A 24,297-nucleotide genomic window follows, 5' to 3' on the forward strand; every position below is an offset into this window, starting at 1 on the left:
TCAAATAAAGGACCCCTATTTGCTGGTCCGACCCGATGCTAGCCATACCATCTTATCTCCACCGCCCGGGTGCACTGCATTTTATTACAAAGCAATGGAAATGGGCTTAAGATTCCCGCTGACCCAATTTGAGAAAGACATTTTGAACGCTTACAACTTATGCTTGGGTCAGCTCTCCCCAAACTCTTGGGGCGGCATTTTGGCGGTTCAGGTAATATGTGATCTCATCGGCGTTAAGCCGACCCTTACCCTCTGGCGCCATTTGTATAAACTGTTCGAGATGCCGGCCGGGGATCACGGACCTGGTTGGTTGTGCTTCCAGGCTCGGCGAGGCTACCGAACCGTCCTTGACCTACCCACTTCTCAAAAGGGATTTCGCCGGGGATTCGCCTTTGTCTACTATGGGGGAGAATGGGGCATCCCGACCGTGCCCCCATCTGCCGACCCAAATCACTGCCTTAATTTCAAAGTGCCCGAGCTATCGGAGGATGAAGCCGTGGCCGCTATATATATGCAGGCTAGAGGCCAAAATAGTGGATGGCGGCGAAGTTTTTGTAGCGGGGAACTGGCTCCCGAGCTGCAAACTCTTCAAAGATGAGCACTTCCTGGCGGCGTTTGGTCTAAGCCCGGCTTTTCCCAAGGGTAATTCGGCAAAAGGGGGTCCGGTTGACTTGTTTTTGTTTTACTTGCTATATTTTGCTAATTGTCTGTCTTTTTGCAGAGGCTTCTCTAGCTTATATAAAGGAAACAGACCCGGACATGGCCGAACGACTGACCTCTGCTGCTCTGAAGGCTGCTAGGATTAGGGCCGAGATGAAGGCCAACAAGATTAACAAGCCTTCCAAGCCAAAGGTAAGCGCCCTTTTTATCCGACCCGGATCACACTACGTCTTTTGATTCTCACCAACTCCTTGTACATTTTGTAGGATCCCTCCAACCCTAAGCCGAGGAAGCGTAAGGAACGGACCGAGGAGAGGGTGGAGATGACAGAGAAAGCCTTGGCGAAGGCTCGGGCCGAAAAGGAGGCCTCGGCCAAGAAGGCAAGGCAAGAGCCTTCCGTAGAGGTGAACAGCCCGCGCCAGGCTTCTGGGGATGAAAATACACGCATCTCCCTTCACCCAGAAGACTTCGAGCCGGTGCGTAGCCCGAGCCACGCACAGGGGACCTCTCACACCAAGCAAACCTTATCTGAGGCGCCGGTCCCTGTTAATGAGATGTCCAAGTCGGACAAAAGACAAAGGATCGCCAGTGCCTTGGAGATACTGGTCACCCAAACCGACCGAGATCATATCAACGCGGTAAATGGGAAGAATGAGTCGAGCGAACTTTTTCGCTCCTGGATGGACGTAAGTACCTTTGCTTTTTCTCCGCTTTTTACCTCTTTATTGCTACCTTCTAACTGGTCTTTGTTTTGCAGTTTTCCATCCGGATGACTAAAGTAGCTGAGGACCGGCTTGCGTTGGTGCAAGAGGTCCAGAGCTTGAAGGAGGCGGCTCGGACGCACTTTGATGAGCTTTATCAGGCTAAGGAGGCCAAGCGTCTGGCCGAGCTTCGTTTGGAGGAGGCCAACAACAAAATCGACAAGGGCGAGGCGACTTGGAAGCAGGAGTGGGAAGACTGGAAAGTGGAAAGGGCCAACCTTTCCCTTGCCAAAGAAAATGCTGAGTCCGCCAAGGTTACGGCCGAGACCAAGCAAGCCCAGGCCGAGAGCGACTTGGAGGAGGTCAAGCTCAAACTCTCTGCGGCCGAGACGCAACTTAAGGAAGCTCAGGCGGCCGTTTCTCGCTCCCAGGAGGAGTGGTTCAAGGCCTGGCAGAAGTCGGACGACTGTACCGAGTTCTGCGCTGAGGTGGGCCAATCCTCCCATAAGATGGGCGAGGACGAGGCGCTCTCCAAGCTCAGGGAAGCCTTGGCCGACTCCTGCCCTGATGCTGACTTGAATTCGGTCTGGTCTCGCTATCAGGAGTTGGCTGAAGCCGAGGCAGCCGAGATTAAAGCCAAAATGGCTGAGGAGATGAGCTCGGATGATGATGCTGATGATGATGAGGAAGATGCTGCTAGCACCGAGCCACCTCCAACCGAGCAACCTGCTGCTGAGCAACCTGCCACCGGTCCTTCTTCTTAGCTGCTTTAAGATTTTATTTTCTTAGCTTTGGCCTTGTCGGCTTTTTAGCTTTTCTGCTTTCGACCCTGTGTTTTTGTAAACTTTTGGTTGTATTTTGCAACTTTTGATCAATTGGAATACAACTACTATTTTGCAAGTTGCCTTTTGTCGCACATTTTTCGTTATTTGCAATATTATAACATTTAATAGACAATAACCTGGTTAAGTCTTGCTTGCCTTTTTGATCAAAATAATGAGACTGGCTAAGTCTTTTTATTTCTGGGGTAGAAACCCGACTTGGTACATGGACTGGTTAAGTCCGAGTTACAAATGGATTTGCTTGCTAAACCGACCAGGTAGTGCTAGCCTTACAACATGCCCCTAGTGCAAGTAACGAAAAAAGTTTAAACATAGAATCTTTTGAGATTGTCTAAGTTCCAAGGTCGAGCCAAGGGAACCCCTTCGGGAGATTCGAGTCGGAAAGGGGAGTGCCCCGTGGCTTCTTTCACTGTTGTTCGAGCCGACCAGAGTACTCCGGGCAGGTCGTCTACCCATGCCCCTTTAGCTGCATCAAGGGATTTCTTGATACCCTTTAGGACAATTTTATTGGCTGACTCGGCTTGCCCGTTGGTCTGAGGGCGGGAGACTGCTGAGAACCTTGTTTGAATGCCGAACCGGGCACAATACTCTCGAGTAGGCCCGCTGTTGAACTGTCGGCCATTGTCTGATACCAAGGCTCTTGGAATTCCGAACCGGGTAATGATATTCCTCCATATGAACAGCTGGACCTGCTTGTCCGTAATTGATGCCAGTGGTTCGGCTTCGGTCCACTTGGTGAAGTAATCAATAGCCACAATTAGGAACTTCCTTTGCCCAGAAGCTGGGGGAAAAGGTCCGAGCAGGTCCATACCCCACTTGTCGAAGGGCAGAACTGCTTGAATTGTGGTGAGGGGAGTGGCAGGCGCCCTTGGTATGTCCGAGTGAATCTGGCAGAGGGACACCGCCGGACTAAGTCCGAGGCGTCAGCTTTCAAAGTAGGCCAGTAGTATCCTGCCCTTAGCGCCTTTCCGGCTATCGTTCGACCCCCTTGATGGCTCCCGCAGGCTCCTTGATGTATTTCCCGGAGGACATAATTTCCTTCCTCGGGGGTTATACACTTGAGGAGGGGATGAGTGAAGGACTTTTTATAGAGCTGCCTTTCATGCCAAAGGAACCAACCTGATTTGTGCTTAACCCGGTCGGCTTCTTTAGGATCACTGGGTAAGGTCCCGTCTCGCAAGTACTCCACAATTTTGCCCATCCAGTTCGAGGAACGATTGAGTACGAGCTGCTCTTTGGCATTTATGCTAGGCTCCTTCAGTACTTCCCAAGTTATGGTTCTAGGGGCCGACCCTTCCGCAGAACTAGCCATCCGAGCCAGTGCATCGGCTTGCTGGTTTTCCGAGCGAGGAATGTGGGTAATCCGGAATCCGGACAACCTTCCAATGACAGCTCGGGCTTTGGCCAAGTACATCCTCATGTTGTCCTCCTTGGCCTCATAGTCTCCGGAAATCTGACCCACTATGAGTTGTGAGTCGGACTTGGCTATGACCGATGTTGCCCCGGCTAGGATGCATAGCTGTAATCCGAGGATGAGTGCCTCATACTCGGCTTCATTGTTAGATCCGAGAAACTCGAACTTAACAGCATATTCAATTTTTTCTCCGACCGGGGGCTTGATGACCAGCCCTGCTCCACAACCACTCTTTGTGGACGACCCATCAACAAGTAACTCCCACTCCTCTTGCGAACCGACCGGGGGTCGAGTTGCGCATTCAGTGATGAAGTCAGCGAGTGCTTGGGCCTTGATTGCCCTTCGTGGCTCGAATTCGAGCCCAAAGTCTGCTAACTGGTCTGCCCAATCGCTCATCCGACTCGAGTGATTTCTATCTCAATGAGCTTCCGGAGCGGTTGTCCGGTTAGGACTTTGATGGGATGTGCATGGAAATAAGGCTTGAGCTTCCGACTCGCCATTACTAAGGCAAAGAACATTTTTTCGACATCGCTGTACTTCGCCTCGGCCCCCCTGTAGGCGTGGCTGATGAAGTAGACAGGATGTTGCTTTCCTTCTCGCTCGGCTATTAGGACAGCGCTGAGGGCGTAGTCCGAAACAGCCAAGTAGATAAACAGGGGTTCCCCCGGCAAGGGGGAGATCAGTTTAGGCAAAGTTGCCAAGTGATTTTGAGGCAGTGAAGGCTTGCTCGGTTTCATCATCCCATGCGAACTCTTTTCGCTTCAGGGCCTTGAAGAACAACAAGCTCTTATCAGCGCGACCGGGAGAGGAATCGACCGAGCGCCGCTAAGCAGCCGATTAGGCGCTGTACTTCCCGAACGTTCCGAGGAGATTTCATCTCTAGGACCGCTTTGATTTTGTCCGGGTTGGCTTCGATTCCTCTCTCATCTACTAAAAATCCGAGGCACTTTCCCCCTTTAACTCCGAAGACGCATTTTTTAGGGTTGAGCATCATTCGGTATTTTCTTAGGGTGCTCAGCGTTTCTTTCAGATCTGCAGGGTGATCCGACTGGGCCTTGCTTTTGACTATCATATCGTCAACGTATACCTCAATGTTCCGACCCAATTGGTCGCTGAAGATTTTGTTGACGGTTCGCTGATATGTCGCCCCGGCATTTTTGAGGCCGAACGGCATCATTTTGAGCAGTAGACCCCTGGAGGAGTGATGAATGCTGTATGAACCCTATCCTTCTCGGCCATGGGAATTTGATGATAGCCGGCATTTGCATCCATGAAGCTGAGAAGGGCGTGCCCTGCCGTTGAATCGACCAGCCTATCGATCTTTGGCAGAGGGTGATTGTCTTTTGGGCAGGCTTTGTTTAAGTCGGTGAAATCGACACACATTCGCCATGCCCCACTCGGCTTTTTGACCAAATACCACGTTGGCCAGCCACTCCGAGTATTGACATTCTTCTATGAAACCCGCTCGAGCAGCTTCTTGACCTCTGCGGCTGCGCGGCATTTCTTTCGGGACCTTGGTGTCTAGCTTTGCTTGATTGGTCTGAACCCTCTTTGATGTTAAGCTCATGACACATGATTTTCGGGTCGAGCCCCGGCATTTCTGTGGCCTCATAGGCGAAGACATCTTGGTACTCCGTGAGCACTTGGATGATATCTTGCCTTGTTTGGGAGTCCATGGCCTTGCCTACCCTGACAGTCCGACCGGGGTCCTGGCCGATCGCGACTTCTTCGTCATCCTCGGCTGGCTGAGGACGTCGTATTGCTTGGGGTTTTCAGTTATGTACACCCCGAGGCTGGTTGAGGGCTGACCCCTTCGTATTTTCTTTTTTTCGAGTCCTTTTGGACGTCGTTGTCCGAGTCCTTTTGGACGTCGTTATTTTTGAGGCTATTCACATAGCACTCTCTTGCGGCCTGTTGGTCGCCTTGAATTTTTCCCACCTTCCCTCATCAGTCTCAAACTGCAAGAGGAGCTGGTAGGTGGAGATGGCGGCCTTGGCTTTGTTTAGCATGGGCCTCCCCATTATTATGTTGTAAGGCAAAGGGATGTCTACCACCAAGAAGTCGATCGGTAGGCTTCTCCCCTTACCCTTTTCACCCATCCGAGTGGGTAATTTTATTGATCCGACCGGGTGGACAGAGTTGCCCCGAAGCCTATGAGCGGCTGAGCCATGGGGTAACATCCCGCCGGTGTACTTCAACTTTTGAGGCAGTCAGAGGTGATTTATCAGCGGATGACCCACTATCCAATACCCTCTTCACCTTTGTATTGCTACCTTGAGCTCGATGACTAGGGGGTCGTCGTGCGGAACGTGCAACGTCCGACTGGGTTCCCCGAAGGTCATGACGGGGCCACTAGCTCGAGGGAGCTGGACATCAAGTACCTGATGTTTGAGGTTTTGGAGGTGAGCCTTGCGTGCTCGGCCGGTTAGGCCTCCCGACGCGAATCCTCCAGCGATGACACCGATGAATCCTTCCGTGTCCCGCTGTTCGACTGACCCACCTTTTGCTTCCCCTTTTCTTCGCTCGAGGCTTAGGTAGTGGTTGAGCTTGCCCTGGTCGGCCAAACCGTCAAGGATTTCTTGAGCTCTCGCAGTCTTGGTGGTGTGTCCACATTCCTTGTGGTAGTCACACCATAACTTTATCCCTCCGAGACGATGATGTCCGGATGGGCGTTGGCCTGGGAAGCCAATTTTTGTTCCGGATATCAAAGTAGATCTCCTTCCGGTTTTTATTCAATCGGGGGTCGTTGCCGTTATCGGTGAGCCGATCCCCTCGGCCCCCTGTTCTTTGATGCTTAGGCTGACCTAGGTGTCCACCGTCATCTTTTCTTTTCTTGCCGCTCTCGTCCGAGTAACGACAGATGTCCGTTGCTTGGATGAATCTTTGGGCCCTGGCCATGGCTTCCGAGTAAGTCTTTACTTCGTTCTCGGCCAATGACCACCTGAGCCGACCCGGTTGTAGCCCGGACATGAGGGCGGCAAAGGCCACCGCATCCTGCAGGTCGGTTATTTTGAGAGATTCCTCGTTGAACCTCTTTATATAGTCCGACAAGGACTCATTCTTGTCTTGCTTCACCCCTATGAGGTGAAGGCTGGTTTTTCTTTGCCTCTTTCCCGCTACGAATTGGTGGATGAAGAGGTGTTCCAATATGGCGAAGTCAGTGATGACCCCCGCCGGCAGCTCTTGGAACCAATTGAGAGCCAAACCTTTGAGGGTGGTAGGGAAGAAGCGGCACCAAGTGGCCTTGCAACTTGTCTGCACGCTCATTTGAGCCTTGTAACTAGCCATATGATCATCTGGGTCGGTTAGGCCCGCAAATGGCTCGATCAGGGGGGTCTTGATTTTCCCCGGAGGTTGGGTCCCTAGGATTTCTTGACTGAAGGGGATCAGGAACTTGAGCCCTCCTCCAGTTAGCCTAGGGGGCTGAGAATGAGCCGAGTCCCCTTGACCCTCTCGGTCATTTGCCTTCTTATTGAGGAACTCCCGGGCGTCGTAGCCTTGGCTGAGGCGCTTCTTGTTGTTAAGGAATTCTCGGGCGTCTTGGGGTTTCCGACCCACACCCCCCCTTGGGGATTTAGATACATCATCCAATCCTGCATGCAGACGGGCCGACCCCTGTCGCGCTGACTTTTCTTTTTCCCGGCGGCTTGGGTCTCTCGCATCGGACCGTGGCCGGCTAGGCTGCGGATCTCGATTAGAACGAGAGTGGTCCCTTTGGGAGCGAACGACTGTGCGCTCTCTGGGCTCATGCTGATTGAGCGGGACGAGTTGTTGCGACTGCCTCTGTTGGAGCATGTCCATCATGCCCTTTTGGAAGGTTTCCTGGAGCTGAGCCGTGATAAGGGCTAGGTCAGACGCGAAGAGCGGCAGAGGCTCCACATGCTGAATATGCTGGGATACCGACCGAGGGTCCAGAGTTTGGACGGTAGGTGACCTCTGAGCCGGTGAGGGGGTCCGCTCGGCCTCCCTGTTATGCGCAGGCGAGTGACCTCGCTCCGGCCGAGGGTTTGGGGGTTCCCTATTGTGCACGGGGGAGTGGCCTCTTTCTGGCCGACCGACCTGGTCAGAGGCTTGCTTAGCACGAGTGTTCTTTGTTGGTGCCATTGGAAATTGGCGTTCTGAGCTGAGTAGCTGAGTGAGTGTTGGCGAAGTAACTTTTTGTACTATCCCCACAGACGGCGCCAAACTGTTTCTGTCTAGAAATTAAGGGTACTGATTCCTTTGCTTAGGGAATACCGGGTCAGATTCGAATTTCCTGAGTCCAAAGTCCGTACGCCGGAATCCTGCAAAAGTAATGGTTAGACTGCCCCGGGGGTTGTTCCGGGATCGCCTCTCCGACGCTCAAGTCAGTGATCAAGCTTAGAGAGATAAAGTCTAGAGAGAGATGCTCTGGTTTGTTAGGTAAGAATTCAATACCTTCTCATTGATGAGGGGGTTGAGTATTTATAGTGCTTGGGATATCCCAACTGTAGGCCAGCTGGAGGGCACTGACAGCTGGGAGGCACTATCACAGGTGGGGCCCTCTGGAGGTTTAAGGCCTTATTGGGCTTGATTGTCCCTAGCTGGCTCAACCCAGGAAATAAGCCCAAACAGGTATTATCCCTTGTTTCGAGTGACTTTGTGTTGAATTGTGAGTGTTCCATGTTCCTAAAGTTTAGATTCATCATCCAATCCATTTGAAGGTGTTTTTAGATTTACGTCATCTGGTATTAGATCTTTGGTGAAGAAATTCGTCGTAAAAATCGAGTTTTGGAGAAGAAACGAAACTGCCAGAATTCAACCCGCTTTTCATCTGACTTTGAAGGACGATTCCTCAACGTTCAGAAGTCCAAATTGGTTGATTCTTTTTTTCATTCTACATAAATTTTTGTCTAGAATACTCATAGAAGTTTTCCGGTTTTTGTGAATTTATTCGATATTAAACTGGGCACGTTATTCGCAACTGCGCCAAAACGGAGCAAATCTGGCACACATAACTTCAAACGACAATTCCTCCTTCATACTGAAAGTTTTCAAGAGTTTCTTTTTTTGAGTCCTCTTGAAATTTCCTGAATTTTATTAATCTATAAGCCTTTGAGAGTCTCAAGGCCATTTTGCAGTTTCGTTTTGTTGTTCAAGTTTATGGCAGTTTGCAACTTGTATTTGTAATATTCTATCAGAAATAGTGAAATCATGGCTGATGGTAATCTTGCTAGGATGTTACAAGTAATTACTGAGAAGTTAGAAAACTTAGAGAGAAAATTAGAAGCAAATGATGAAGATAAGGCTCAACAAAAGACTATGTTAGATGCTATGTCCGAAATGTTGATGTAAGCAAGTAGAAAACTGAATTTTCTTGAAAATGAGGATGGTGAGGTTAATACACCTAGAAACTTTGATGATGATAGGGGTTTGAAAATTGAGATGCCTGAATTTTTGATGGGGGACATGATAGTGAGGTCTTTTGTGGTTGGGTAAGGCAAATTGAAACCATCTTTGATTATAAGGGTTATGATGATAGTTAGAGATTTAAACTTGCTGTCCTTAAACTCACCAAACTTGCTGCATTGTGGGATGAAAACCTCAAAATAAATAGAAGAAGAGAAGGAAAAGATAAGATTGATTCATGGAGTCAGTTGAAAAAGAAATTGAGGGTTAAATGGGTAAGTAAAGAGTATGAGCAAGAACAATACTTAAAACTGACCCACCTCTCACAAGAAGACATGAGTGTAGGGAGTATTTGAGAGAATTTGAGAAGTTGTGCTTAATTTGTGACTTACAAGAGAAGGAAACCTTTAAAATTGCTCGTTTCATTAAAGGTCTTTCTAAGGGGATAAGTAGGAAGGTGGATGTTACTCATTACGCAACATTTAGTGATGTATGTACGCTAGCCATCAAGTATGAGTCATAACTAAAAGAAGACAAACATAAGACTTCAATGGGTTTTAAGGGGTCTTACAAATCCAACTTTTCTTTTGAGAAAAATCCTGTTCAACAAAAAATTCCTTCATTTTCGTCTATTGCCACAAAACAAGATAAGGGAAAAGAAAAAGTGGGGGTGGAACAAGAAGAGTATGATCAAAGAAGAAGGTGTTTTAGATGTCAAGGTAGAGGCGTATTGCATCTGAGTTTCCTAGCAAGTGTGTTTTGACCACAAGTCAACTGAGATTCATGGAAGAAGAAGAAAAATTGTTTGAGTTTGTTCCCGAAGTAGAAAGAGAAGAGAGTGACATAGAAGAAATAATTCTGGAAAAAGAAGAAAACATGATTGGCGGGGTAATTAAGAGAATGTTATATGGTGAAGCAAATTGTGAATCGCAAAGAGAGAACTTGTTTCGAACTCGTTGCAAGATTGGGGATAAAACTTGTAATGTGATCATATATAGTGGGTCTCAAGTTGATGTTGTCTCCCCCGTGGTAGTCCAAAATGTGAAACTTGCTAAAAGACCACACGAGAAGCCCTATAAGCTTACTAGGTTGAATGAAGATTCTCATACTCGAGTGAAGCAGCAAGCATTGGTAGCCTACTCCATTGTCAGCTTTCAAGAAGAGAGGTGGTGTGACGTTCTTCATATGGATGCGTGTCACTTACTACTTGGTAGGCCATGACAATACGACAATGATTCCAAGCACAAGGGAACTTCAAATGAGTATCTATTGACCTTGAAAGATGGCAAGAGAGTCAAGTTGTCTCCCCTACTCCCACAAATAGCCTAAAAAGAAAAGAAAGTGAGCAATCATGTTGTAATTTGTAATAATTTCTATGATATAGTGGATAAAGGGGAAGGGGTTTGCTTGGGGGTTGATGCAAGAGGTATTTCTTTTGATAACTCATCTTCCTATGAGTTGTGGAAAGAAAAACTAACCATGTTACAAGAACCACGAGTCAAGAATAGCCTTTTGTTTTCAACTGTAAGTGACAAAGTTTTGAGAGGTTGGAAACCCAAAAAGAAAGATGCAAACAAAGAACAAAGAAAAGTTTTTAAACCCGGGGAATGGGTTTGGTTACAATTGAATGGGAGGTGCCCTAAACTCAAGTATTTTCCACTTGATGAGGGACCCTTTGAGATATTAGAGAGACTTGATCATGAGAGCTACAAAATAGATTTGGGAGGCTTGAGTGCTACCTTCAAAAGGGGTGAGTTGTCTCTTTACACCGAAGAAGAAAGTTTGGGGTCAAACTTTTTTTTAGAAGAGGAGAATGATCAAAGTCCGTTCTTTAACATCAATGGGTCTTCGATCATGGAACCCATAAAGCCTCCTTAAACTAAATACTTGGAATACAACAATTGAAGAGCCCAAGTTATGTTTGGGTTGCAAGCAAGAATGTAAAGGAAGCCCAATTTCTGTTTGGGTTCCTATTCATTTTTGTTATTTTATTTCAAGCTTAAAATAAAGCCTAGTGATTACTTATGACACTAAGGCAAGTAGGTGTGTGTTTAGTGGCTGATTAGGCGTGTAATTAGGGGTTGTTTACAGCTCCATAGTTGCTGATTGCCTTCTTGTATTAACTCCTCAAAACTATTCCTCTTAGGACGGTTTTTATGTATTTTTAGCTCCTCCTTGCTGCTCCTTATCTCTATATAAGGAGAACAAATGATAATAAAAATCAGTTTTTGAGTTTGAAGTAAAAACCTTTGTGTTTTCAGTTTTTAGCTTTGAGTTTGTCTCAAGTTTGAAACTAACCCTTATTACTTCGAGTGAGTCTTGAGTGATAAGCCTAGGAGAGATTGAGTGAGTCTTATCTCCGGCCTAGAACCCCAAAACATTGTGTGTGAGTGTTCTATGTTCCTAAAGTTTAGATTCATCATCCAATCCTTTGGAAGGTGTTTTTAGATTTACATCATAGAGAAAGGTCGATTTATGTCGGACCTGGAACCCCTATTTGCATCGGACATAGGTCCAACAACACAGGTCTCCACGCAAATAACCAAAAAGTGATATGCGTCGTATTAGGAAACGACGCAGATCTTTTAACCATTTGCGTCGCACATAACATATGGTGCGATGCAAATGACCGTAGAGATCTATTTGCGTTGCATAGTACACAAGGTGCGACGCAAATCCCAAGTACCAAAAAGGAAACCATGCTAACCATGCCACAACCACTACAAAAAAATTGGCTATAGAGGCACGTCATTTGGCCGACTTGCCTCTAAAACCCCCTTTTACCATCACATAAACATGGTTGCCTCTAATTATATGGTTTTTAGTGTCAAGTATATTCTGGTGCCTCTAAAGATATATTTCAGCATCAAACGAATGTTGGTTGCCTCTGAAACCATGTTTTTAGCATCACATGAATATTGGTTGTCTCTAAATTCATATTTTTAGCATCACATGAATTTAATTGTCTCTAAAACCATTTTTTTTAGCATCAACTATAGTTAGTTGTCTCTAAAGCTATGTATTTAGCGTCACATGACTTTAGTTGTCTCTAAAGCCATTTTTTTCAGCATCAACTGTAGTTAGTTGTCTCTAAAGCCATGTATTTAGCGTCACATGAATTTAGTTGTCTCTAAAGCTATTTTTTCAGCATCAACTGTAGTTAGTTGTCTCTAAAGTGATGTATTTAACGTCACATGAATTTAGTTGTCTCTAAAGCCAAATTTTTTAGCATCAAATTTAGTTAGTTGTCTCTAAAGCCATGTATTTAGTGTCATATAATATTTCATAGCGACACACTCACAAGGTCCACAAATGCACAATAGTTTATTCTAGATATTAAAATTCCAATAATAATCTACTATTTTTTTATTAAAAATTTAATAATGTAAGGTTAAATAAACATCTTAAATTCACCCATTTACATTGACGGATCTTATTGTATAGACGATTGTTAGGGGTTGATATTATTTTGATTTCGGATAGTCTTTTTCTGGCAACTCGGATTTCAGATCTTTCAATATCGGATTGTGGCGGATTCGGATTATATCAGATGTCGGGAGTAGGTACTATTCGAATTATATCAAGTTGAATCAGATTGGTTTCAGATTAAAATATTTGAACTGGTCAATTAAACTGAATTGAACTAAATTGAGTTGAAAATAATTGTTTATGAGAACAAAAAATTGAGAACTGATAACTGAATTTTGATAAAACAAAATTTTCACAATTTCACTACTACAAAAGTCAGAGATAAGAAATGGAAAAATTGACAGAAATAATCCCAACTATGACCGGTCCGCTCAAAATAATCCGAACTTTGGGTTATTCTAGAATAATCCAAACTATTTGGGGTAGCTTCCCAAAATAATCCTAACTTTTTTTTTTCTTGCCTTCAATGATCCCTTTTGGGTCTATTATATATAGGATAATTAAAAGTTTGGATTATTTTGAGAGCATACTTCCAATAGTTTGGATTATTCTAGAATAACCCATAGTTGGGATTATTTTGAGTGAAACGGTGATAGTTTGGATTATTCTTGTCAATTTTTCCATAAGAAATTGAAGAAAGTTGAATCTTCCATAAAAATTCAAGGTTAGGTAATGACTAATTTCACTACTATAAGTTTATAAATTTCAATTTTGTAGTTTACACATACTTTAATTTGAGTTCGAATATAATTTTTCAGACATTTGATGAACTACTTAAGTTTTTTTTTTTGAAATTTAAATATTACAGTAATTCTCAACAATAATTACAACACAAAAATAACTCCAATAAAGTATCCATCAAATTCATATATTCAATAAACATCATAGTCTTACAATAATTACCAAAAAATACAACAAACTTAAAAGAAATGACAAATAATAATCTGAAACAACTCCTCACAAATCTGAAAACCAAAACAAAACAATCTGAAAACTAAAACAAAAAAATTCCGAAAGAACTCCTAAAAAAACAAAAGGAACATACAAGAGAGATTACTAACTAGCACAAAGGTAGAGGATACCTTAAGGATACATGCCATAGTTGAAATTACTGTTGTCAATCTAAAACTCTCGTCAAACTACCAAAGTTCAAAAATTTAAGTCCTTGAAAAGGAAGGGGAAAAAACTACTGAAGACAGGAGATCAAGCGAATGTATCCTAAAAATATACTACTGAACATACAAAGTTTCAGAATCTTATTAGAAGACTGAATTTTAATCAAAGGTTCTCTTCATCCTTAACCCAGATACAAAACCAAACGATAGCTTCACTTCAGCCAGAAAGAAAAATAACATATAGAGTTTCAATTTTTTTAAAAAATATGGAAGTGAGAAAACTAAAAGAACATGTAAACCTCTCATTAGATACAATAAAAACCAACAACTGGGCATTACAGTTTAGAGTAATTTCAAGGGGCTTTCTTCAGATATCATGAATGACTCTTGGCCATAACAAGCCGGCATATACTACACTGATTAGTATCTCGCCAAAATGTAGCCATGTTAAAGGAATATAAGCAGAATGTGCTCACTTGGTCCACAAGTGAAGTAAATCCTTGCGCTTGTTAATTTTCTTCTGTAACTACAGAAGTCCATAAAGCAAGGCCTCAACTGTTAGTGGGCAGCCAGGGACAGATATCCACTGGAACAATCCGGTCACAACCTCGAACAACAGAGTAGGAATAATAATAGTATCCACCTCCATTTACACAACTTCCCATTGATATAACCCACCGGGGCTGGTCATAGACCCTGAAAAACCATTTCATGACATGAATGTCAGGACATTTTTGAAAATCAAGTTTCGAGATAACACAAGGAGTCCATAAATGACATCTTACATAAGAGTTATTGTGACTCTGTTGCCAAAAAGCTACCCAAGCTGAAGCCCTTCTTGGACATAGCTAAAAGGTTAAATATAAGTATCATTACCTATAAACAAACATATTAAAGTAGATTCAAGAGAGAAAAACAACCCCAATATATATATATATATATATATATCAGAAGTCACCAACTCTACCAATCAGCTTTGCATTGAGGGATGCCAATCTACTAGCACGCTGTTTGAATATAGTTACCGGTGAAGCAATATGAAATCAAATACATTGCCTCAAAAATGTGTTCCTAATTCAATTAGCCAACAGATGCTCCAGCGCTGTGAAAAGGAAACGACACACTCAGTCGACAGTATAAGCAGGCAGAAGCAAACCGTTTCAGATAAGGAGTAAATCAGGCAATGGAGCAAGCACAAGCACAAAGATACACATGCACGCCAAGCTCAGTAATCTGACAGAAAAACTTGTGTGTGCTTGTGTAATATATGTATATATATATATATATATATGTATATATATATATATGTATATATATATATGTATATATATATATATATGTATATATATATATATATACAGGGACAGAGAGCAAGCAGCAGAGAGAGAGAGAGAGAGAGGTCAACGGGAAGGGGGCTTAATAAGAAAAGGATGTAATCATGTGAGGATACTTCAACGTACTTTTATAAGTGAATAAGCTTTTTTTTCAGCTAAAAAAGGTGCAACACTTTTGAAATAAATTATTATTCTATACATCTTTGTTAAATACAAGTTCTTTTCATTTGTAAACCTCGACATGAATAGTCCAGAGTTTGGACCAACATCAAAATCCTGTAAGAACTCCAAGTAATCTCAAGTTTACTATATTGGCAAATGGGTGAGCTAATGATAGAGTTATATTTTGTCACATAGGGATCCAATGAGTAGGCACTTAAAATGAAAAGGATCATGTGCAGTAAGTACAGAAGATATGTACTTTTTTTAAGCTGAATTTCATATATAAAAAATTGAAAAATGGAGATGATAAACACATTTGTTCAGAAGAGTACAAGTACTAGTTAGATCAAAAGGTTACACATCCAACTAAAAAGATGAACATTTAGTTCTGTGACGCTTCAATTAAGAGACTTATTATCTAATCTTACAAAAATTCCCAGTTTCTACTCTCCAACAGTACGACCTGATAAATAGAACTCTGTCTCTTGGCCGTAACAAAGCCAGAAGAAAAGTAATGGAGGTGGTGATTTAGTGTTATATATGTGGAGTTATGAAGGGATGGTTAAACATAGAGGTCACAAGATTGCATAACTGAAGGCTAGAAGTGGCAAGGAGAAGAAAAGAAAATCGGCAGATTGCTCAAGTGCTCAAACGAAAGGCCATGTATTCCTATCTTCTTCATGCAATCATCATTACCCGTACCCATAGGGTGCGATAGGGTATGGATAGGGTCTAAGGTCCTTAATGAGTATAGTGTAATTTTTTTCCGAAATATAATAAACCTTCAATATACATCACAAAATATCATTTCTATATTGATTTTTTGCAAAACTACGATGGAAAAGTGAGAGTTAGATTGAGAATTGAGAAAGTAGAGCGGCAAATTTTGTTTCTACGAAAGTATATAGAAGAGTAGAAGTTTAGAGTTTTTCATATATTAGTTTATATTAGAACTAAAAATGACATATTTTGAAATTAAATGGGTAAATGTTACAATTGAAGGTGTATCTTTTCGAAATAAAGTTGTTAATATTTACGACAAAAGCATTAATGAAAAACAAATTCCCCTTTGAACATCATATGTACACCTTTTAATTTGATTTTCATAGTTTTCACCATTTTCACATGATCTTCTTCCTATATATTCAAAATTTTAAAAAAATACATATATAATTTTTTAACTGAGTATGTGGGTAAGGTTTTGGTAGGGTCTGGTTATGAGAGGAGTGGACCCTTACCCTTACTCTACCCGATAGCTATTTGACCCATACCCTACCCATAGTCATAACTCATACCCATAGGCTAAAAAAAATCAAGACCCATACCCTTAAATTAGGGTAAGGTAGGGTAGGGTAGGATTTGGACAGGGTCCAGGGTAAACAACCATCTCTAATAGAGAGCAAGCTGAATGACGTGGCTTTGTTTTCCGTAATTTCTTTTTCCTTTTCTTTTTCTTTTACTTCTTATTTCTCATTTTCAGTTTCATATTATTTTTGTTTTTATTCTTTTATTTCCCTTATTCCCTTATTCCCTTTTAATAAGAATTTCTCACTCTTGTCTCATCTTTTAAAGCTTTCCCTTTGATTTCATGCTTTAGTTCAATTTTTCTTTGTTCTTTCAATTACTTATCTTTTAATTCTTGTTTTGCTTTTAGTTTCCTCAATTCATGTTATATTTAGTTTCAATTTCATGCTCTAGCTTTCAATTTCCATTAATTGCTAGTTTAATCGTTCTTTTGCTTGTTCATCTCAATTTCTAGGTTAATCCTAGGATATTCTCTTATGAATATGAATTTAGCCATGAGTGAGTAGCTTCCTTTGCTAGAGGAAGTAAAAGAAGTCAAAGTATTGCAATGATTGCATGATGAGTACTTGATAAGAGTTAATTGATTGATTGTGACATTTGATTTCCAATATTCATAAGATAGGAGTAATCAACCTAAAACTAGGTCTAAATTGGATTATGACTACTAGGTTTAGCAAGGGATTGTGAATCTAGAAGTCCATACTTGATTGATTTGAATTGAAACCTCTAAATCTACGACACTCATAGCGGGATACACCTCATTATTACCTCACATTTTCACTCGCTTTCTCTCACCTCACATACATATCAAATACTACTCACACACACCACATCTCTCTTTCAATCTCTTTCTCTCACCTCACCTTCACTCCTCCCTTCGTTGCCCTTCATCTCTCTCACTTCACCGTCTCCTTCATTGCGATTTCAGTAAGTTCTTTTTCTACAATTTGGTGCATCTCAACTTTTTTTATCTTCGAATTTTCTGGATTAAGTTCGAAATTTGGGATCTTAAATTATGTGGGTTTGGGGCTTTGAATTTTGAGGGTTTTGGGGTAAAATTCTGCTTCGAGTTAGTTCGAATTTCGGCTTTGACTACTTCGAATTTTCTGGATTATATTCAATTTACATTATGTTATACAGGATGTGGGTTCATATTTGAGTTTTATTTGGATAATCTGATCTGTTTACTATTTCCTATTGACAGTGGCGATCATCTGCAACTAACAATTGGGTTGGTGTAAATTTTCTTATATGATATAAATTTTCCTGATCTAATATGAATTCTACTTATTATACTTCGTTGGTTTTAAGGTTATAATTAGTCGAATCCGATGTGATTCGGTTTGATTTTTTCTTATCTAAACTGAATATTATTACTCTCTCCGTTCCATAATTTTTAGTGCATTTGTGTGTTTAGTGGCTGATTAGGCGTGTAATTAGGGGTCGTTTACAGCTCCATAGTTGCTGATTTAGCCCATCGAAGCTATTTAGATGATTAATTTTCGCGCAGCTGCAAATTGTTAAGGTTAGTACCTCTCAGTTGACTTTAGTTCTCTAATTTTTTTGTGTGATTTTGGTATAGAGTATAAAAACAGGTTTCCACTGTTAGAGTAAGTGCTATAGAGTTATGCTTATCTTATATGCATTTATGATGTTAAATTTTTTTGATCTTATCTTTGGGTAACAAATGTCTTTTCTTTTTTTCAATCTTTTGGTGCAGATATTTGTTCATGGTGTCATGCATATTGGAGCTGTCAAATTAAGGAAAATAAGGTGGTTTTCATGTAAGTTTCTAATTTTTTAATGAAGTTCAAAATTCAAGATATCATGAATAGATATTTATAGTTACTATAACGGTTATGGTGAATAAAATTGCTACCTGAATCCTTCGAGTTCTGGCTTTGATGCTGTTAAATAAGTATTTTTAGTCACTCTGGAAAGGTTTGTGTTGCTGACTTGCTCATGTTTGTCTTTGCACGATCATTGTTGTTCATTTACTTAATCTTGTGTTATTGCAGCGGTTGCTATGCTTTTTAGTTGTTTACGGTGCAAGTTGTCGTGCCATTGCGTGCTACTACTACCGGCTAAGCCAATTATTGTACAAGTTATTACAGCTTTGTTAAACTAATATTTGTTATTAAACTAATATTTACTATATGCATGTGTTGCAGGTGCTTGCGGAATCCAACTATTCAAACAATTGAAGGATGATATGAGGAAGAAAATAGCATGACACTAACAAAGACTGAGGCAATTGAAAAATTGAATCACACTATTCAAACTATTAGATATCTTTTTTTTTCTCTCTTGTAGTTTCCAATTTCTTTTTACTGTAACAATTATTAACAACCAACTAGACATGTTAATTAGTTGCTTAAGGTGTTTATATAAATGACAATTATTTTTTTATCTATATAGTAGCTTTTTATTGATTCATGAAATTGTTTTGTTTGTTTACTTTTAGTATTAATATAGCATATATATGTATTAATACATAAATCTTAAACTGTAAAATGTGTAGTTGCCCCTAATAGTTTTAATAAAAATGTCAAAAGTTGCACCTAAAAACATCCTTTAGCGACTAACTTATGGTTGCATTAGAGGCAACATATAATTAGAGATGGATTTATGGTGCCTCTAAATATAAGTGGTCTTATCAGCAATATAACTTGTGTGCCCCAAAAAGGTGGCATTAGGGGCAACCTATAATTAGCGACAGACATATGGTTGCCTCTAAACGTAAGAGGCTTTAGCAGAACTGTAACTTGTGTGCCTCAAAAGGTGGCATTAGGGGCAACCTATTATTAGCGACAGACATATGGTTGCCTCTAAACATATCAGTCTTTAGCCGCACAATAACTTGTTTGCCTCTAAATGACGCATTAGGGGCAACCTATAATTAGCGACAGTCATATGTTTGCCTCTAAACTTAAGAGTCTTTAGCAGATACCATAATTTGTCTGCCTCTAAAACGTGGCATTAGGGGCAACCTATAATTAGCGACAGGCATATGGTTGTCTCTAAACATAAGAGTCTTTAGCAGCACCATAACTTCTCTGCCTCTAAAACGTGGCATTAGGGGCAACCTATAATTAGCGACGGACTAATTAGAGGCAACCAAAAAATTGTTTCTAAACACCATTAGAGACTACAAATATATATTTAGATGCAATTTTGGATTGCCTCTATATGTAGTTTTTTTTGTAGTGAACACATTGTGCCAACAATCAGCATTCATCTGCGTCTCACACAACACAACATGCGACGCAAATGAATTTTAAGCTTTCATATTTTTGCTTTTTCAACTTTAAATTTTTGTTGTTTTTTTCATATACTAATGCTTAAACTAAACAAAAATTAATAATGTAAAGAATTTGGAGGCAATATGAAAAGGCAATGTCAAACATTAGTAATGTGAAGAGACGTATTTCATATTAATAATGTCAAATATGTATTACCAAATTTAGAATGAGACAAAAATATGTAAACTAGATATAAAAAATTTACATTGCAAATGTAAAAAAAAAATGTAAAACTAAAATGAAAATAATAGAGGACGAAATTGAGTAGCTGGCGACATTTTCCGATGAAGAAGACTTTGAGAAGAACTAGACACAAATCTGCAAATGAAAATAAGAATGAGAATTAAAAAGAAAATCCTAGACTAGGATAAATGCCAAAAAAAGTAAATAAAAAATTAGATATAAAAAGTAAAAAAAACAGAAGGCCATAATTTTCAGATGCATGAACTGAATCTAGAACATTTTTTTTTTCAGATCTAAAAATGAAAAAATGAATTTTCAGATCTAATAATTAAAACATAAAATTAGATCTAAAAAATCAAAAACGAAATATACTATGATAAACGCCAAAAATAAAACAGAAAATTAGATCTAAAAGATGAAACAAATGAAAAAACAAAATTGTAGATCTGAAAAGAGAAAATTGTAGACAAGGAAATTATAAAATCAGATTGAAAAATTGGAAAAAAAAAAAATCGAACCTGTCAAAGTGAGAGAGAAAGAGTGTTTGTTCGTATCAAACTCAAAGAATTTGGATCTGCTAGTAATAGTTTTCGAGGAGAGAGAAAGAGTTTCATCCATGGCGGTGGAATATACGAGACGAAGTCGCCGGAGAAAGAGTGTTCGTTCATATCAAACTCGTTGTTCGCGATTGTACTCGTTGTTCGCTGGAGAAAGAGTACAAGATGAAGTCGCCGGAGAAAGAGTGTTTGTTCGCCAATAAGCGTTGTTCGTTGTTCCCTGTTCAGAGTGGGGGAAGGAGAGAGAGAGGGTGTGAGAGAGAGAGAGAGACACGAGAAGGTTTGAGGGTGAGAGGGTTTGAGATGCTGCTCGTGTATTTTTAGGGTTTGAGAGTTTGAGGGTGAGAGAGAGAGAGACACGAGAGGAATTCAAAAGGCGCTAGCATTTAAAACAAAGTAAGTTAGGATTTTGGGCTGATCTGCGTCGGATGGGCCAAGGGGTCCGACGCAAATTTGCCTTTTGCAACGCACATTAGTAAAATGCGAGGCAGATAGGGTTTCAAATTTTGTCACCTGGATGCAACGATGTGCGTCGGATAAGCCTCAGTGTCTGACGCACATGAGTTATATGCATCGCACATCAATAGGGTATGACGCATATAGCTCGTATCTGGTGCTTATGTAATAATATTTTGTGTCGCAATCTTCATAGCATGCGACACAAATTATGTTTTTGCGTCGTTTTGCCTTTTACGCGACGCTAATGGGGCGACGCAAATCGTCCTTTTTCTACTAGTGCACGAAAGTATACATGTTAATTAAACGATCACCAAATCCAACACTAAAACACTACTTAAAACTTTGAATTGCAAACTTGTCCAATTCAATAATTAAATAGATCAACAAATATAATGAACTTGAGTTTCCTTGCTACATCTGTATCATTCTTGATATGAATGCTTAACTAGGATAGTTAAACACTCAAGAGAAACACCAACTTTGAATAAGAACAATAAGAATCCAAAACATAGCAACAAGGATATTTCGTACTCTCACAAAGAATCTTAAACACACTCACCAACTCTTGGAATTAAGTTGTTTAAACACTAATAAGACCAACACTCCTGAAAATATGATTAGTGGTCGAAATTAAGATTCATGAAACAATCATAAACTTACATAATTTTATGTAAATTCACTCTAATTGTCTATCTCTTAATGAGGCTAGACTTGTATTATTTATAGTAGAAGAAGCAAGAAAACCTTGCTCTCCAAGATAGCCATAAGCTACGATTTACCACTAGTAAATTATGAAAGTATTCTCCCTTAATTGTGGTCTAAAATCTAGCTAAAATTTAAGGAAATAATAACTTATGGAAAGCTATGCAATACTTTACTTAATTACAACTCAATCACACGACACTCAAGGATACACCTTGCACGTGATACATTAAGATTTAGACATCAAGAGCATTCGAAATTGCAAAGAACAAAGGATAGAACAATTGTATCAATCCGGTCCGAATGAACGAACAACCACCACTTCCACAATCCAATGTACCACCAATCAAGACTAAACTATAACAATGAGCTTCTAATTTAAGTCTACTTTGAGTTTCAATCACTAATTCAACGTTTATATGATCAAAAGTACAAAATTTTAAGAGTTGGTCAAAACTGACCAGGAAGTACACTAGGCACACAGCTTAGTAAACTTAGCATAAAAGTTTCAATATTAACTGGAATGATCTGATTCCAAAATCATTACAAACAAGACATAATAAGCTACAACATGTCCAAAAATCAGCCTAAAAGGACGTCAATTTTGTCCCAACTAAAGCAATAAAATAAGAGATATAGTAAAGAAAATGTTTCATCACACCTTCTAATCATTAGCTAAGTTACCGTACCTATAGGATGTTGAAAAACAAAAAATTAGCCTATAGTAAATAAAAGTACATATCTTAAACAAAATATCTTCATAATTTCAGGACATTTGCAGAAGGAAAAAGCATTGCCCAAAAAACTGAAGAAAAGGGGTTTGTTGGGATGCCTACGGGCTGCAGTTCAGCATCCTTTGCTCTTAAGCTCGCCTTTCTCATTTGCTACAGGCTACAGCTTCAAAGCCCATGTGAATATCATATGGCCTTGCTAGTCATCCATGAGGTCACATTTAAGCATGAGGTGTCCTTGAATTTTTAGAATTAAGCTTCCTTTAAGGCCTTACAAAAAGCGGATGATTAAGGAACAAAAACAGCTTTGCCTTAATCAAGATTAGCTTAACTAATTACCCTGATTAAGTTAATTAATCACAAACTAAACTTGATTAACAATACTTAATGATAATTTAGAGTATCATTAGCATTAATTTACCTTGTTTAAGATAGATTAAGAAAAGATTAGCCTAATCAAGGTGCTTAAGAAGTGTTTTAGGAAAAACCGTGTATGTTAAGCTTATGAATTAACTTCTTTCACCATTTGCCCTTGATTTTCTTGTTGAACTAGAAGACCTTGGTTCACAGTAGATGCTCCTGCATCATTCTCTCTAGGTTCGAAAAGGTCTTCTTGTATTTCAGATTCATCTGCAATATAGGGAGCTAGATCACCAACATTGAATGTTTTAGATATGTTTCCCATTTCATCTTGCAATTCTATCTTGTAGGCATTGTTGTTGATCTTCTCTAATACTTTGAAAGGACTGTCACTTGTAGGCATTAGCTTGTTCTTTTTCTGGTTGGAAAACGTTCCTTCCTCAAATGTAGCCATACTAAATCACCAGGCTTGTACAAAACTTCTTTTTTGTTCTTGTTTGCTCGAACTTTGTATGCTTCATTCACCTTCTCAATTCTTGTTCGAATATGTTGATGAAGTTTTTTCATCTCCTTAGCCTTTTCTGCAGCTTCTTTGCTACTATGCACATCAATAGGAAATGGAAGTGAATCAATAGGGCTTAAAGGATTAATCCCATGGTTTACCTCGAATGGTGAGTGTTTTGTAGCATAAGTTGGAGATCTATTGTAAGCAAACTCAGCATGAGTTAGCTTTAGATCCCAATCTCTTTGAGACTTGTTCACTAGTGTCCTTAGCAGTGTAGTTAATGTCCTGTTGGTCACCTTAGTTTGGCCATTAGTTTGAGGATGAGCAGTAGTACTAAACAGTAACTTAGTACCTAATAGCTTCCACAATGTCTTCCGGAAATAGCTAAGAAACTTGACATCTTTATCAGATAAAATAGACTTTGGTACTCCATGAAGTCTAATGATCTCTTGAAGAACAAATTAGCTACATGAATTGCATCATTTGTTTTATTGCTAGTAAAGTGAGCCATCTTTGAAAACTTGTCTACCACCACCATAACTGCATCTTTCTGACGTTGAGTTCTAGGTAGAGCCACTATGAAATCCATGCTCACATCTTCCCATGGTTGAACTGGAACAGGAAGAGGTGTGTAAACTCCTTGATGAAAGGAGCTTTTAGCCTTCTGACAAATAGAACATCGAGCTAGAACTGAATGAACATCTCCTGCAAGTTTCGGCCAATAGAAATGTTCTTGCAATACATCAAGTTTTGTTAATGCCAAAGTTCCGCTAGTCCTCCTCCATGAACCTCCTTGATTAAGCAAAATCCTTAATGAACATGAGGGATGCACAGCTTGTTGTTTCGAAAAAGAAAGCCATCTTGAACTGTATAAGCTCCATAAGATCCATCTTTACATGCTTCCAACAATAGAGAGAAACCTGGATCTTCATAATATAACTCTTTAAGATGACTAAATACAAGAATACGAGCCTCTGTTAAAGAAAGCATAGAATGCCTCCTTGATAGAGCATCTGCAACAATGTTAGAAACTCTAGTTTTATATTTTGAAACAAAATCAAAGGACTGAAGGAATTCCACCTATTTTGCATGTCTAGGACTGAGCTTGTGTTGGCCACTGATGTACTTTAAGGCTTGATGATATGAGTGAAGCACAAACTGAGCTGGTC

The 24,297-nt window shown here is 40.4% G+C and overlaps 1 protein-coding gene across 1 annotated transcript; it reads left to right on the forward strand.

Moving 5' to 3' along the window:
* The first annotated feature begins 94 nt into the window (after positions 1-94).
* LOC104893832 (uncharacterized) lies at positions 95-2,125 on the forward strand. Its single transcript, XM_057394712.1, has 4 exons — positions 95-167; positions 722-852; positions 927-1,298; positions 1,418-2,125. The coding sequence occupies exons 1-4, from the start codon at positions 95-97 to the stop codon at positions 2,123-2,125; spliced, it is 1,284 nt and encodes a 427-aa protein (XP_057250695.1).
* Positions 2,126-24,297: the final 22,172 nt, after the last annotated feature.

The sequence above is a fragment of the Beta vulgaris genome, chromosome 5 (assembly GCF_026745355.1).
Source record: "Beta vulgaris subsp. vulgaris cultivar EL10 chromosome 5, EL10.2, whole genome shotgun sequence".
NCBI classification, from domain to species: domain Eukaryota; kingdom Viridiplantae; phylum Streptophyta; class Magnoliopsida; order Caryophyllales; family Amaranthaceae; genus Beta; species Beta vulgaris.